We start from the raw sequence: 16,222 nt of genomic DNA, 5'->3' as shown, positions 1-16,222 counted from the left end.
GGACACCACCTCGATGGTCTGGACTTTAATTAACACCAGAGGAACTTCACCTCCATTTTCAACACGTCACTCTGCTAACATCATCGGGACAAAGATGTTTGTGTTTGGGGGCTTTGGGGGCTATATGATTTACGACTACAACAACACCGTGTTTGACACAGAGACCAACCTATGGCTGGACACACCTTCTGCACGGCTTCTACCAACAGAACGAGAGGATCATTCATCCTTTACCTACAATGGAGAGCTGTACATATTTGGTGGTTGGAACGGTAACAAGTTCCTCAATGATCTGTGGAAATTCAGTCCAGAGACCTTCTCCTGGAAGAAGGTTGAGCCCAAGGGGAAACGCCCTTCTAAGATGTATGGGGAGATGTGCTGTTGCATTGTGGGAGATCGGGTCATCCTCTTTGGAGCAGACAACAGACCAGGTGACCTGTATGTCTTAGACCTCAGTCCTAGCCTCAAGACATTATGTAAGCTAGCAGTTACTCAGTACGGTCTGGAGCAGTCTGGACTCCCACACAACATCAGGTGGGAACTGGCAGCCATGCGTAGCAACAGCAGCTGAGAAAAATAACATCTCTAAACTTAAAAACAAAAACTAGACAAAAACAGTGAGGTCAGAATCATACAGTTATCAGTAATAGAGACGTCACCGAGAGGAAACACTGAAGCGGAACGTACATGGTGGCCGAAAGCAGGTACTGCAGCTCCAGGGGCATTTTGCACAATGCCACACAACGGCGGTGACGCTCGTTCATGACTTGCTCGCTCGCGCTAAGCTTCTAATTCTAAAAGAATAATCCATTCTAAGTTCTAAAAAATAACAAGCCATTCTAAGATTCTAATTCTAAATAAAATAATAATAAAAAATTCTAAGATTCTAATTCTAAATTAAAAAATAAATAACAATTCATTCCAAATTCTAAACTTCTAATTCCAAGTTCTATAAAAAAACAATCCATTCTAAGCTTCTAAGTCTAAATTAAAAAATAAATAATTCATTCTAAGATTCTAATTCTAAAAAAAAAGAAATTCATTCTAAGCTTCTAATTCCAAGTTCTATAAAAAAAACAATCCATTCTAAGCTTCTAATTCTAAATTAAAAAATAAATAACAATTCATTTTAAGATTATAATTCTAAATTAAAAAATAAATAACAATTCATTTTAAGATTATAATTCTAAATTAAAAAATAAATAACAATTCATTCTAAGCTTCTAATTTTAAGTTCTATAAAAAAAAAACATTCTAAGATTCTAATTAAAAAAAAATAACAATCCATTCTAAGCTTCTAATTCTAAGTTCTATAAAAGAAAAATCCATTCTAAGATTCTAATTCTAACTTCAGAGCTGTGGCCGTTGACTGTATTGAGCTGTAAAACTCTGGGGCAAAAAGAACAGCAGAGATAAATCCATCTTTTATGAAAGTCTCTTTACGTCTGTCTGTAATCGGCGTAACTCCAGAACCGTTCGCTGCACCGACTTGAAATCATTACACACACGCGTTCCACACCCCCGCAGGAAGTGCAGTGCCCGGTGTCGAGTCCGTCGGACCCACGGTTGTCAAGAACCGCCACAAATAAAAAGGCCTCTGCCCATATATGTAGCTGGCCTGTACTGACATCACACATAGGATCTGACATCTGAATAGTCTCCATATTTAGGCATGCCTGACAAAGAACTCCATATATGGGCATAAAAGGGACACGGGCATAATATCTGGGCGGGGCATGCATGTCCAACTTGCATCGTTCCAAGCAGGCCAGTGTCCAACGGGCACTGCTCTAGTCTCTTTAAAACATCACAGAAAACAAAACAGGCAGAGCGGATCAGGAAGTGATTAGTCCATGCTCTCTAGTTGCGTTTGTGATTGGCTGAATTCCAGGCCCATGGATTATCAGCGCTGTGATTGGCTACAGATGTCGTCACTTTGTGTAACAATGTGCAGTCCTATAGGTTACCAGAGGTGAGTGTCAACCTCTAGTTAAACACTCGTTAATTGGGTGCTCTTCCTCGACCAATAGGGACAGACATGGCTTAGTAGGTGCTCTTAGTACTATATACACGCTACACACATTCTGAACTAATACAGTATACAGTACTATATAAACACGCTACACACATTCTGAACTAATACAGTATACAGTACTATATAAACACGCCACGCACATTCTGAACTAATATAATATACAGTACTACTGTATATAAACACGTCTCGTACATTCTGAACTAATACAAGCCATGGTGAAGTTCGTCTCGTTAGGTCTTACATACACAGTGAGATAGCGTCATGGCAGGAACTGCCATTTAAGTTTTGTATTATTATTATTATAGCGGCATGTTTATCCTCATTGTTCAACGTTAAAGGGCCATCCATTTGTAACCACTGTATTCCTTAAACCTACTGGAAGAGGTCAAGGGTCAACAAACAATCCGGTTCCGGGTGTTGCTTGTCTGCGTTTTCTTTCTCTCCGTCCATATGCCCAAATATGGATGATTGACGACATAGTTCCGACACAGGTTGTTCTGGCCAAATGGCCAATCAGATTGCGTGACAGTATGAGATGAGCATGCCATGACATCACAACAGTGTAATTGTTCTTCATAAATACGTGTCCGAAACTCTAAACATCAGTTAGTGACTTGCAACGAGGGAACCGAGCTGCCTTCATCCTAACAAGTTCATCTGTAAACTAGTTGTAAACACTCATTGACGGCTGTGTGAAATGTTTCACTGGACGAAACATCTGGAAGGAGAACCTAGAAAGGACCAGGCTGCTGTGGTGGTCGGACACGAGATCTACTGCTTTGGAGAAGACGAAAACCAGAGGGGAAGAGATTACATTGAAGTACACGTCCTTAATACAGTGTCCTTATGCTGGAGGAAGTTGACCCCAGTGACCCCTGGAACTGGAGAACCTCACCTTGAGGTTCCCTCTGGGCGCCGGGGCCACACAGCTGTGCTGATTGAAGATACCGTCTACCTCTGGGGAGGGATTCCTTACTGCAATGTGCTTTATGCATTTGATGTCGACGCCCACAGATGGTTCAAACCACAGGTTTCTGAGACCGTTCCAAAGGAGAGGTGGTACCACTCAGCCTGTGTTTTGGGGAAGGTCATGTATATTCATGGAGGATTGACCCAGACTGGATACACTAATGACATCTACAAGTTGGACACCACCTCGATGGTCTGGACTTTAATTAACACCAGAGGAACTCCACCTACTTTTTCATACCGTCACTCTGCTAACATCATCGGGACAAAGATGTATGTGTTTGGGGGCTATGCGGGTATGTGGGATGTGATTTACGACTACAACAACACCGTCAGAGTGTTTGACACAGAGACCAACCTACGGCTGGACACACCTTCTACACGGCCTCTACCAACAGAACGAGAGTATCATTCATCCTTTACCTACAATGGAGAGCTGTACATATTTGGTGGTTGGAACGGTAACAAGTTCCTCAATGATCTGTGGAAATTCAGTCCAGAGACCTTCTCCTGGAAGAAGGTTGAGCCCAAGGGGAAACGCCCTTCTAAGATGTATGGGAAGATGTGCTGTTGCATTGTGGGAGATCGTGTCATCCTCTTTGGAGCAGAGGACCTGTATGTCTTAGACTTCAGTCCTAGCCTCAAGACATTATGTAAGCTAGCAGTTACTCAGTACGGTCTGGAGCAGTCTGGACTCCCACACAACATCAGGTGGGAACTGGCAGCCATGCGTACCAACAGCAGCTGAGAAAAATAACATCTCTAAACTTAAAAACAAAAACTAGACAAAAACAGTGAGGTCAGAATCATACAGTTATCAGTAATAGAGACGTCACCGAGAGGAAACACTGAAGCGGAATGGACATGGTGGCCGAAAGCAGGTACTGCAGCTCCAGTGGCATTTTGCACAATGCCACACAATGGCGGCGACGCTCTTTCATGACTTGCTCGCTCGCGCTAAGCTTCTAATTCTAAAAGAATAACAATCCATTCTAAGATTCTAATTCTAAATTCTATAAAAAAACCAATCCATTCTACGCTTGTTCTATGAAAAAACAATCCATTCTAAGCTTCTAATTCTAAATTAAAAAATAAATAACAATTCATTCTAAGATGCTAATTCTAAATTAAAAAATAAATAACAATTTATTCTAAGCTTCTAATTCTAAGTTATATAAAAAAAGTTAAAAAACCAATCCATTCTAAGATTCTAATTCTAAGTTCTATAAAAATAAAAATAAATCCATTCTAAGATTATAATTCTAAAAAAATAACAATCCATTATAAGCTTCTAATTCTAAGTTCTATAAAAAAATCCATTATAAGCTTCTAATTCTAAGTTCTATAAAAAGAAGCAATCCATTCTAAGCTCTAATTCTAAATTCCAGAGTTGTTGCCGCTTGAAAACAGAATATCTTGAGCTGTAAAACTCTGGGGCAAAAAGAACAGCAGAGATAAATCCATCTTTTATGAAAGTCTCTTTACGTCTGTCTGTAATCGGCGTAACTCCAGAACCGTTCGCTGCACCGACTTGAAATCATTACACAACACGCGTTCCACACCCCCGCAGGAAGTGCAGTGCCCGGTGTCGAGTCCGTCGGACCCACGGTTGTCAAGAACCGCCACAAATAAAAAGGCCTCTGCCCATATATGTAGCCGGCCTGTACTGACATCACACATAGGATCTGACATCTGAATAGTCTCCATATTTAGGCATGCCTGACAAAGAACTCCATATATGGGCATAAAAGGGACACGGGCATAATATCTGGGCGGGGCATGCATGTCCAACTTGCATCGTTCCAAGCAGGCCAGTGTCCAACGGGCACCGCTCTAGTCTCTTTAAAACATCACAGAAAACAAAACAGGCAGAGCGGATCAGGACGTGATCATTCCATGCTCTCTAGTTGCATTTGTGATTGGCCGAATTCCAGGCCCATGGATTATCAGCGCTGTGATTGGCTACAGATGTCGTCACTTTGTGTAACAGTGTGCAGTCCTATAGGTTACCAGAGGTGAGTGTCAACCTCTAGTTAAACACTCGTTAATTGGGTGCTCTTCCTCGACCAATAGGGACAGACATGGCTTAGTAGGTGCTCTTAGTACTATATACACGCTACACACATTCTGAACTAATACAGTATACAGTACTATATAAACACGCCACGCACATTCTGAACTAATATAGTATACAGTATTACTGTATATAAACACGCCTCGTACATTCTGAACTAATACACGCCATGGTGAAGTTTGTCTCGTCAGGTCGTCCATACACAGTGAGATAGCGTCATGGCAGGAACTGCCATTTAAGTTTTGTATTATTATTATTATAGCGGCATGTTTATCCTCATTGTTCAACGTTAAAGGGCCATCCATTTGTAACTACTGTATTCCTTAACCTACTGGAAGAGGTCAAGGGTCAACAAACAATCCGGTTCCGGGTGTTGCTTGTCTGTGTTTTCTTTCTCTCCGTCCGTATGCCCAAATATGGATGATTGACGACATAGTTCTGACACAGGTTGTTCTGGCCAAATGGCCAATCAGATTGCGTGACAATATGACATCAGCATGACATCACAGTGACAACAGTGTAATTGCTCTTTATAAAGACGTGTCCGATACTCTAAACATCAGCTAGTGACTATCAACGAGGAAACTGAGCTGCCTTCATCCTAACAAGTTCATCTGTAAACACTCATTGACGGCTGTGTGAAATGTTTCACTGGACGAATCATCTGGAAGGAGAACCTAGAAAGGACCAGGCTGCTGTGGTGGTCGGACACGATATCTACTGCTTTGGAGAAGACGAAAACCAGAGGGGAAGAGATTACATTGAAGTACACATCCTTAATACAGTGTCTTTATGCTGGAGGAAGTTGACCCCAGTGACCCCTGGAACTGGAGAACCTCACCTTGAGGTTCCCTCCGGGCGCCGGGGCCACACAGCTGTGCTGATTGAAGATACCGTCTACCTCTGGGGAGGGATTCCTTACTGTAATGTGCTTTATGCATTTGATGTCGACGCCCACAGATGGTTCAAACCACAGGTTTCTGAGACCATTCCAAAGGAGAGGTGGTACCACTCAGCCTGTGTCTTGGGGAAGGTCATGTATATTCATGGAGGATTAACCCAGACTGGATTGACTAATGACATCTACAAGTTGGACACCACCACGATGGTCTGGACTTTAATTAACACCAGAGGAACTCCACTTCCTTTTTCATACCGTCACTCTGCTAACTTCATCGGGACAATGATGTTTGTGTTTGGGGGCTATGGGCGGGCTATGATTCACGACTACAACAACACCGTCAGAGTGTTTGACACAGAGACCAGCCATTGGCTGGACACACCTATTACACAGCTTCTACCAAAAGAACGACAGGATAATTCATCCTTTACCTACAATGGAGAGCTGTACATATTTGGTGGTTGGAAGTTCCTCAATGATGTGTGGAAATACAGTCCAGGGACCTTCTCCTGGGAGAAGGTTGAGCCCAAGGGGAAACGCCCACAAAGGATGAATAATGAGTCCTTGGTGGCAAATCGTATCATCCTCTTTGGAGGACGATGCGGCCTGTATGTCTTAGACTTCAGTCCGACTCCTAGCCTCAAGACATTATGTAAGCTAGCAGTTAATCAGTACGGTCTGGAGCAGTCTGGACTCCCACACAACATCAGGTGGGAACTGGCAGCCATGCTTAGCAACAGCAAAAACAAAAACTAGACAAAAACAGTGAGGTCAGAATCATACAGTTATCAGTAATAGAGACGTCACCGAGAGGAAACACTGAAGCGGAACGGACATGGTGGCCGAAAGCAGGTACTGCAGCTCCAGGGGCATTTTGCACAATGCCACACAACGGCGGTGACGCTCGTTCATGACTTGCTCGCTCGCGCTAAGCTTCTAATTCTAAAAGAATAACAATCCATTCTAAGATTCTAATTCTAAGTTCTAAAAAAATAACAATCCATTATAAGCTTATAATTCCAAGTTCTTTAAAAAAACAATCCATCCTAAGCTTCTAATTCCAAGTTCTATAAAAAAAAACAATCCATTCTAAGCTTCTAATTCTACAAAGTGGAAGAAGGGACATCCGCACACTGCCACTTGCTAGTTCAGAGCAATTGTATTAATTGAGCAACGTTTCGGTCTTGCGACCTTCCTCAGGCTTAATTCAATATACTCTTCAGTATACTCTTTGTCATCATCGCACCTGCTCCAAATTGCCTGCCGGGTGTGCGGAAGTCTTCTCTATATAAGCTTCTAATTCTAAATTAAAAAATAAATAACAATTCATTCTAAGCTTCTAATTATAAATTAAAAAAATAAATAAAATTTCATTCTAAGCTTCAAATTCTAAGTTCTATAAAAATAAATCCATTCTAAGATTCTAATTTAAAAAAAAATACATTCTAAGCTTCTAACTCTAAGTTATATTAAAAACAAAATACATTCTAAGATTCAAAGCTGTTGCCGTTTGAAAACAGAATGTCTTGAGCTGTAAAACTCTGGAGCAAAAAGAACAGCAGAGATAAATCCATCTTTTATGAAAGCAGCGAGTCTCTTTACGTCTGTCTGTAATCGGCGTAACTCCAGAACCGTTCGCTGCACCGACTTGAAATCATTACACACACGCGTTCCACACCCCCGCAGGAAGTGCAGTGCCCGGCGTCGAGTCCGTCGGACCCACGGTTGTCAAGAACCGCCACAAATAAAAAAGGCCTCTGCCCATATATGGAGCTGGCCTGTACTGACATCACGCATAGGTTCTGACATCTGAATAGTCTCCATATTTAGGCATGCCTGACAAAGAACTCCATATATGGGCATAATAGGGACACAGGCATAATATCTGGGTGGGGCATGCATTTCCAACTTGCATCGTTCCAAGCAGGCCAGTGTCCAATGGACAAAACAGGCAGAGCGGATCAGGAAGTGATTATCCCATGCTCTCTAGTTTCGTTTGTGATTGGCCGAATTCCAGGCCCATGGGTTATCAGCGCTGTGATTGGCTACAGATGTCGTCACTTTGTGTAACAGTGTGCAGTCCTATAGGTTACCAGACGTGAGTGTCAACATATAGTTAAACACTCATTAATGGGTGCTCTTCCTCGACCAATAGGGACAGACATGGGTTAGTAGGTGCTCTTAGACGACCAATAGGGACAGACATGGGTTAGTAGGTGCTCTTAGACGACCAATAGGGACAGAGGTGGGTTGAGCTCAGGGCTTTGAGACAATTCAAATGCCAGTCCACTTCCTCACAAACAAGGTGTGCCGAACAGTTTGGAGTTTGTACGACGACAGCTCCTCTCTGATGGAGTCAGAGGCCACGACGTGGCATGGCTATATTGCCCTCTCTGCTTTTTTGAGTGGTGCAACCACTCCAACAACCAGCTAGCAATGTCCGTGTGTATCATGTATCATGTATCATGTATCATGAGCACGAGTGGTGTGCGCATGCGTGAAACCAGCAATGGCGTGAAATTGGAGAGGCTGCGCACGCAGCACAGAAACAGATCACATCTTGTGCTAAATAAATAGCGTCAATGCTAGCGAGCTAAAATATAGCCATCCTTGCTCTAGAAAGCACCAATGTTTCCATCTAGACCACCGGATAATCAGCAAAGACCTCCGAACATCACGCTAATTGACCAAACCATGGAGAGCTCCGTAGATTAGGAGTTATTTAAGCTTTTAGTCTGCCTGTATAATGGGAGGTGGATGGCAGCTCGCATGCGCGATCCGGTCTAGGAGGTATGCTAAAGAAGGAAAGGCCGACCCCCGTGGACGGCACTCACGGCAGCTCGCATGCGCGATCCGGTCTAGGTACGCTAAAGAAGGAAAGGCCAACCCAAAATAATAATGAAAGAATTGTTCTCAGCGACGTGGATTGATATCCATCATAAAGCTAATCTGACGGAGGAGAGAGAGAGAGAGAGAGAGGAGGGGGGAGAGAGGGGAGTTGCACCACTCGGTTCACACAGGTGTGATTTTTGTGTTCATTTAATCATGTTTTACATCGCCGGCCCCGCTGTCACTCTTATTTATTTAAGAACAACAACTAAAGACCTTTGTGGTTGCCACTGCCTTTGATTGATTTACAAGGTTCAAGGTTCAAGGAGTTTTATTGTCATTCCATACAAGTATACAGAACGAAATGTGATTACCCAGTTCCTGGTCAAGGCATAAAAGCAGTAAAATACAGTACCGTTACATTTCTCTTTCTCTGTTCTTGTCTGCACTGTGATCCTATAATGTCATTTTCATAATTGTGTTTACTCTGCTATACAGACTAGATGTTCTGTGTATAAGGCAACGTTGAACCGCCGTGTTATTGGAAATAGCGCTATACAAATAAAACCTCGTCTTTGCCTTGCATTTAACCTGTTTTGGGCGGGAACCCCTTTTGGCGTTAGCATTGTGTTATGCTTTAGCTATTGAAAAACAGCAGATCTACAAGCTCATAGCGCGCCACCGAGTGGCGCGCTACGAGCTTGTAGGTCTGCTATTTTTTGAAAAATCGAAGAACGACTGACATAGAAACATAGCTTTTTTTTAGAAAACTGTCGGGATGTAGAAGACATTTTTTTTAATCTGATCTCAGGTCAGAACGGGTTAAACTTCCATCCGGTGGAATAAATTGAGCTCTTTCTTTGCAGCACACAGGCAGACAGCAGGCTTCCCGGGTCACGTGCACACACGGTAATTCACTTTACTTTCCGTATGGTATAATTGGGCCTCCCATTAGCCATGCAGGCAGGCAGGCAGGCAGGCCCATCACACATCACCATCTAGTCTGCCTGTTGTGCACAAACCATTTTGCAAGCCCTTCAATGTCTGCCTCATATATATATACCCGCTTCCTCTCCTCCCTTTTTAACCCATTCTGACCTGAGATCAGATTCATACGGAGGTTTCCACTGGGACACACACTGGTCTGATTAACCCATTCTGACCTGAGATCAGATTCTAAAAATGTCACATTCGTTCTTTCGATTTTTCAAAAATAGCAGACCTACAAGCTCGTATCGCGCCACTCGGTGGGCGCGATACGAGATCTTTCAATAGCTAAAGCATAACGTAACGCTAACACCAAAATGGGGTTCCCGTATATAATGGGTTAAATGAGATCAGAGCATTTGAAATTTAGCTTCTTGATGTTATTAACTTTCCTGCTTCATTCACTCACCCTCCCTCTCCCTCTCCCTCCCCCTCCCCCTCTCCCCCCCTCCCCTCCCCCCTCCCCCTCCCCCTCCCCCTCTCTCTCTCTCTCTCTCTCTCTCTCCTCTCTCTCTCTCTCTCTCTCTCTCTCTCTCTCTCTCTACTCTCTCTCTCTCTCTCTCTCTCTCTCTCTCTCTCTCTCTCTCTCTCTCTCTCTCTCTCTCTCTCTCTCTCTCTCTCTCTCTCTCTCTCTCCCTCTCCCTCTCCCTCTCCCTCCCTCCCTCCCCTCTCTCCCTCTCTCCCTCTCTCTCTCTCTCTCTCTCTCTCTCTCTCCCCCCTCCCCCTCCCTCCCCCTCTCCGTGGGGGGGCCACTGTTATGATGTACAGTATGTGTGAGTGGATATGAGCTGACCCTCGAGCAGCCAGGATGAGCTGCCCCCCCCCCCCCCCCCCCCCCCCCCGGGCCGGAGCATGGCAGAAAAAAAAAAAACAGGCACGGTCCGAATTAAATTAAATTCCACAACCGCCAACGATTTTTCCTGACCTCCAGCCGCAGTGGGTTCAGCGGGGCAGGATTTCAGCAAGCGGACGACGTTAATTATCCGACACGTCCAAAAAACCACCGTCCGTCCACACTGCCTAACGGACCTCTAAAAGGGTCGGTATAAACATCTCTTTTTTTTGTGTCTATAACATTTAATCACCATGAACAACAACCCGACGCGGTTGCCCTTTTCCACTATAGTAAGCTTGACTCTTTTGTCCGTGTAAATATGTTGCAGTATGAATAAAAACTAAGCATTGTGTTAGTTCATGCAGCTCACAGGAGTCATCAACAACAAGTTTGACTCCATAAAACGCGTAACCCGCATTTTTAATCAAATATTCTACGCTGCCGAGATTGTTTTATTACCTTTAGAGCATATGCTGAAGTATTTTGGCTTTTGATCCGTGAAAATTATCCGTCCGTTTGTTATTATAATCGGCACCAGCGGCCATGATGGTGAGGCACAAGATCCGCCTCTAAGAGGCAAACCCCCCCCCCCCCTGACAAATCCACCGTCCACTTGTATTGGCCTCAATTTCCCAGAAGCCCTATAGCAGCCCAGCACATTGGTTGATTTCCGGTCAACCAATGTGACGGCCTCGTCACCAGGTCCGCGACAAAGCCGCTGTTTCTTTTTAATTATTAAAATACAGGCGAATTAAACACATAAAACATATTAAGCAGAGGCGAACATTTGATTAAACAATTAGCGGCCGTCAAACTGTTAATCAGCTGTCAGTCTGCTCCTTGCCACTCCTTCCTATCCACACCAATCGCATCTCTTCCCTCAACAATTAAAGGCGGTCTGTTTCAAACACTGGATCTCTGCTTTAATTTACATTGCTGCTGCAAAGCATTTGTTCAAATGGACCCTATACAATATTGCACTGGCCATCAGTCAATATTTAGAAAATAGAAAACACATGCACGCACGCACGCACACAGCTGGTCTTCCCCCAGTACTTACCTGAAGGTGGCCTTGAGGATCTGCCCCGTGGAGATGTCCTTGGAGTGGTTGTTGTAGGCGTAGAAACAGGTCTCCGAACATGGTCTGGTTGGCGGGGATGTCCGCCGTCTCGCCGCAGTCCAGGCCCTCCGTGCAGGCCTCGGACAGAGGCTGGCACGGACCGGCCGTCTGGACCCCCGCCTGTAGTCCTCAATGCACCTGGAACACAGAAAACATAGAACATACATGTTCAATACACCTAGAACACACACAATGCATGTTAAATACACCTAGAACACACAGAATACATGTTAAATACACCTAGAACACAAAGAAATACATGTTAAATACACCTAGAACACACAGAATACATGTTAAATACACCTAGAACACACAGAATACATGTTAAATACACCTAGAAACACACAGAATACATGTTTAAATACACCTAGAACACACAGAATACATGTTAAATACACCTAGAACACCACACAATGCATGTTCAATACACCTAGAACACAGTCACACATACATGTTAAATACACCTAGAACACAGTCACACATACATGTTAAATACACCTAGAACACAGTCACACATACATGTTAAATACACCTAGAACACAGTCACACATACATGGTTAAATACACCTAGAACACAGTCACACATACATGTTAAATACACCCAGAACACAGTCACACATACATGTTAAATACACCTAGAACACAGTCACACATACATGTTAAATACACCTAGAACACAGTCACACATACATGTTAAATACACCTAGAACACAGTCACACATTACATGTTAAATACACCTAGAACACAGTCACACATACATGTTAAATACACCTAGAACACAGTCCACACATACATGTTAAATACACCTAGAACACAGACACACATACATGTTAAATACACCTAGAAACACAGTCACACATACATGTTAAATACACCTAGAACACAGTCACACATACATGTTAAATACACCCAGAACACAGTCACACATACATGTTAAATACACCTAGAACCACAGTCACACATACATGTTAAATACACCTAGAACACAGTCACACATACATGTTTAAATACACCTAGAACACAGTCACACATACATGTTAAATACACCTAGAACACAGTCACACATACATGTTAAATACACCTAGAACACAGTCACACATACATGTTAAATACACCTAGAACACAGTCACACATACATGTTAAATACACCCAGAACACAGACACACATACATGTTAAATACACCTAGAACACAGTCACACATACATGTTAAATACACCTAGAACACAGACACACATACATGTTAAATACACCTAGAACACAGTCACACATACATGTTAAATACACCTAGAACACAGTCACACATACATGTTAAATACACCCAGAACACAGTCACACATACATGTTAAATACACCTAGAACACAGTCACACATACATGTTAAATACACCTAGAACACAGTCACACATACATGTTAAATACACCTAGAACACAGTCACACATACATGTTAAATACACCTAGAACACAGTCACACATACATGTTAAATACACCTAGAACACAGTCACACATACATGTTAAATACACCTAGAACACAGTCACACATACATGTTAAATACACCTAGAACACAGTCACACATACATGTTAAATACACCTAGAACACAGTCACACATACATGTTAAATACACCTAGAACACAGTCACACATACATGTTAAATACACCTAGAACACAGTCACACATACATGTTAAATACACCTAGAACACAGTCACACATACATGTTAAATACACCTAGAACACAGTCACACATACATGTTAAATACACCTAGAACACAGTCACACATACATGTTAAATACACCTAGAACACAGTCACACATACATGTTAAATACACCTAGAACACAGTCACACATACATGTTAAATACACCTAGAACACAGTCACACATACATGTTAAATACACCTAGAACACAGTCACACATACATGTTAAATACACCTAGAACACAGTCACACATACATGTTAAATACACCTAGAACACAGTCACACATACATGTTAAATACACCTAGAACACAGTCACACATACATGTTAAATACACCTAGAACACAGTCACACATACATGTTAAATACACCTAGAACACAGTCACACATACATGTTAAATACACCTAGAACACAGTCACACATACATGTTAAATACACCTAGAACACAGTCACACATACATGTTAAATACACCTAGAACACAGTCACACATACATGTTAAATACACCTAGAACACAGTCACACATACATGTTAAATACACCTAGAACACAGTCACACATACATGTTAAATACACCTAGAACACAGTCACACATACATGTTCAATACACCTAGAACACAGTCACACATACATGTTAAATACACCTAGAACACAGTCACACATACATGTTAAATACACCTAGAACACAGTCACACATACATGTTAAATACACCTAGAACACAGTCACACATACATGTTAAATACACCTAGAACACACAAACATACATGTTAAATACACCTAGAACACAGTCACACATACATGTTAAATACACCTAGAACACAGTCACACATACATGTTAAATACACCTAGAACACAGTCACACATACATGTTAAATACACCCAGAACACAGTCACACATACTGTACATGTTCTGTAAAATATTATTAGCCTATTAGCCTTTTAAAACGCCCTCTTTTTTTATAATGGGAGAATTGGCACTCAGAGCCTAAACTGGTGACCACCAGGTGGCACTGAAGGAGTTAAAGCTTAGCTCAAAGCCTCATGAACTAATGGAAATAAGCATGTTAACATTGCTCACTGTGAGCCATTAACTGAAAGCAGAAGGATAGTTTGAGATGCTAATAGCCACAATGTAGCTCCTGTTAGCTTAGCCACAGAATTTAGCAGATTAATTAATGCCAAAAACGAACATTTTAAGCAACACATAGAGATGACATCTTTCACAATGAACTGTGAAATTTGAACATGAATTTATATTGTACTTTATACACAAATGATTGCCTTACTTCCTCAAGAACGCATTCTGTTGGTCAGGTTTGTCTGTGCAGCTGCATTTTACAACTGCACAGGCACAAAACTGGGGTCCTGTTGCATTAGGGAGTGGAGGGAGTGGCAGTGCTCCAACAGATGCCTGAACTAAAGTTGGAAACTGGGTCATAAAGAATGACTATAGAGGTTGCCCAAAATAGTCCTGTACAAAAATAAGGCAAATAAATTAAGCTATGGGGAATTTTCTACACCTACAGTCCAACATACATATCTGTAGACCTCAACACACCTACAGTACAGTCCAACATAAATATATGTAGACCTCAATACACCAGTAGTCAAACATACATATCTGTATAGTCTTCAACACACCTACAGTACAACCAAACATACAGTAAAAAAGTGCTATAAATGCACCATTTATTTGCAAACTGTACTAGGCTACTATTAACAGTATAGCAGGCTGATAGACAGACGGATACACATTTAATGTTGTTTTTTTTTTTAAATATCAAGCTGGCCTTGTGGGGATACAGTAAGACTATGGTGGTGTAGGGATATGCAGGGAAGCTTAACCTATTCAGACCTGACGTCGAAATAAATAAATAAAATCTTCTAAACAGTTTTCTGAAAGATGTTTCTGTATCAGTGGTGCTCCATATTGTCAATATTGTCAATGTCAATAACCCCAAAACATGATATGTAATTTAATTGGCCACCAACCCCCCCATCTGAAAAATATGTTGTTCCAGGAACCTCTCAGAAGCAAAGATTTGAGTTAAAAACGTTCGCTCTGAAAGAATATATATTCAAAGATTTGTGCCCTATTTTCACGATTAAAAAAATAAATAGCAGACCTAGATCTGCTATTTTTCAATAGCTAAATTATAACGTAATGTTTAAAACACCAAAAGGGGGTTCCCGCGCAAAACGGGATAACCTATAAAGCATTAACCTACTCAAAGCGAGTGTAAAGTGACCCCGGCTTATGGGAGAGGTAAGCGTTATGTAAACATCGCCACGAGCGAGCTGCCGGGATTATTGAATTCTTTCCTACACAGAGCCCAGATATCTCTCACACTGGGTTCTGAAGAGAGAATCACGGTTACTGAGACGCTGTCTCCATTACGCTTAGCCCATTTTGGGCAGGAACCCCTTTTGGCATTATGTTATGCTTTAGCTATTGAAAAAAGCTGATCTACAAGCCCATAGCGCGCCACCGAGTGGCGCGCTATGGGCTTGTAGGTCTGCTATGTTTGAAATAATCTAAATAAATCGAAGAACGACTGACATAGAAACATAGCTTTTTTCAGAAAACTGTCAGGATGTAGAAGACATTTTTTTAGAATCTGATCTCAGGTCAGAATGGGTTAGAATACAGCATAAAGCAGAGAGCTCACTATGCTCAACAGAGAAACGATCCGTTATTAATGCAAACAGACCTGAGACCAGATTCTACACAATGTTGTCTTCTAAATCATTTTACAGTTTCCTGGAAAACACCTA

The 16,222-nt window shown here is 42.1% G+C and overlaps 1 protein-coding gene across 1 annotated transcript in view; it reads right to left on the bottom strand.

Annotated features, from left to right (window-relative positions):
• Positions 1 to 16,222, bottom strand: part of astn1 (astrotactin 1) — a gene marked incomplete at both ends in the record, with an annotated part of 516,901 nt that overhangs the window by 76,212 nt on the left and 424,467 nt on the right. The window contains 4 exon segments of the mRNA XM_083781951.1: positions 11,691 to 11,755; positions 11,757 to 11,846; positions 11,848 to 11,859; positions 11,861 to 11,888. Coding sequence (XP_083638077.1) covers positions 11,691 to 11,755; positions 11,757 to 11,846; positions 11,848 to 11,859; positions 11,861 to 11,888 — 195 coding nt within the window.

Source organism: Protomyctophum parallelum (assembly GCF_964188405.1).
Source record: "Protomyctophum parallelum genome assembly, chromosome: 14".
NCBI lineage: Eukaryota > Metazoa > Chordata > Actinopteri > Myctophiformes > Myctophidae > Protomyctophum > Protomyctophum parallelum.
This window is presented reverse-complemented; position numbering and strand designations above follow the sequence as displayed.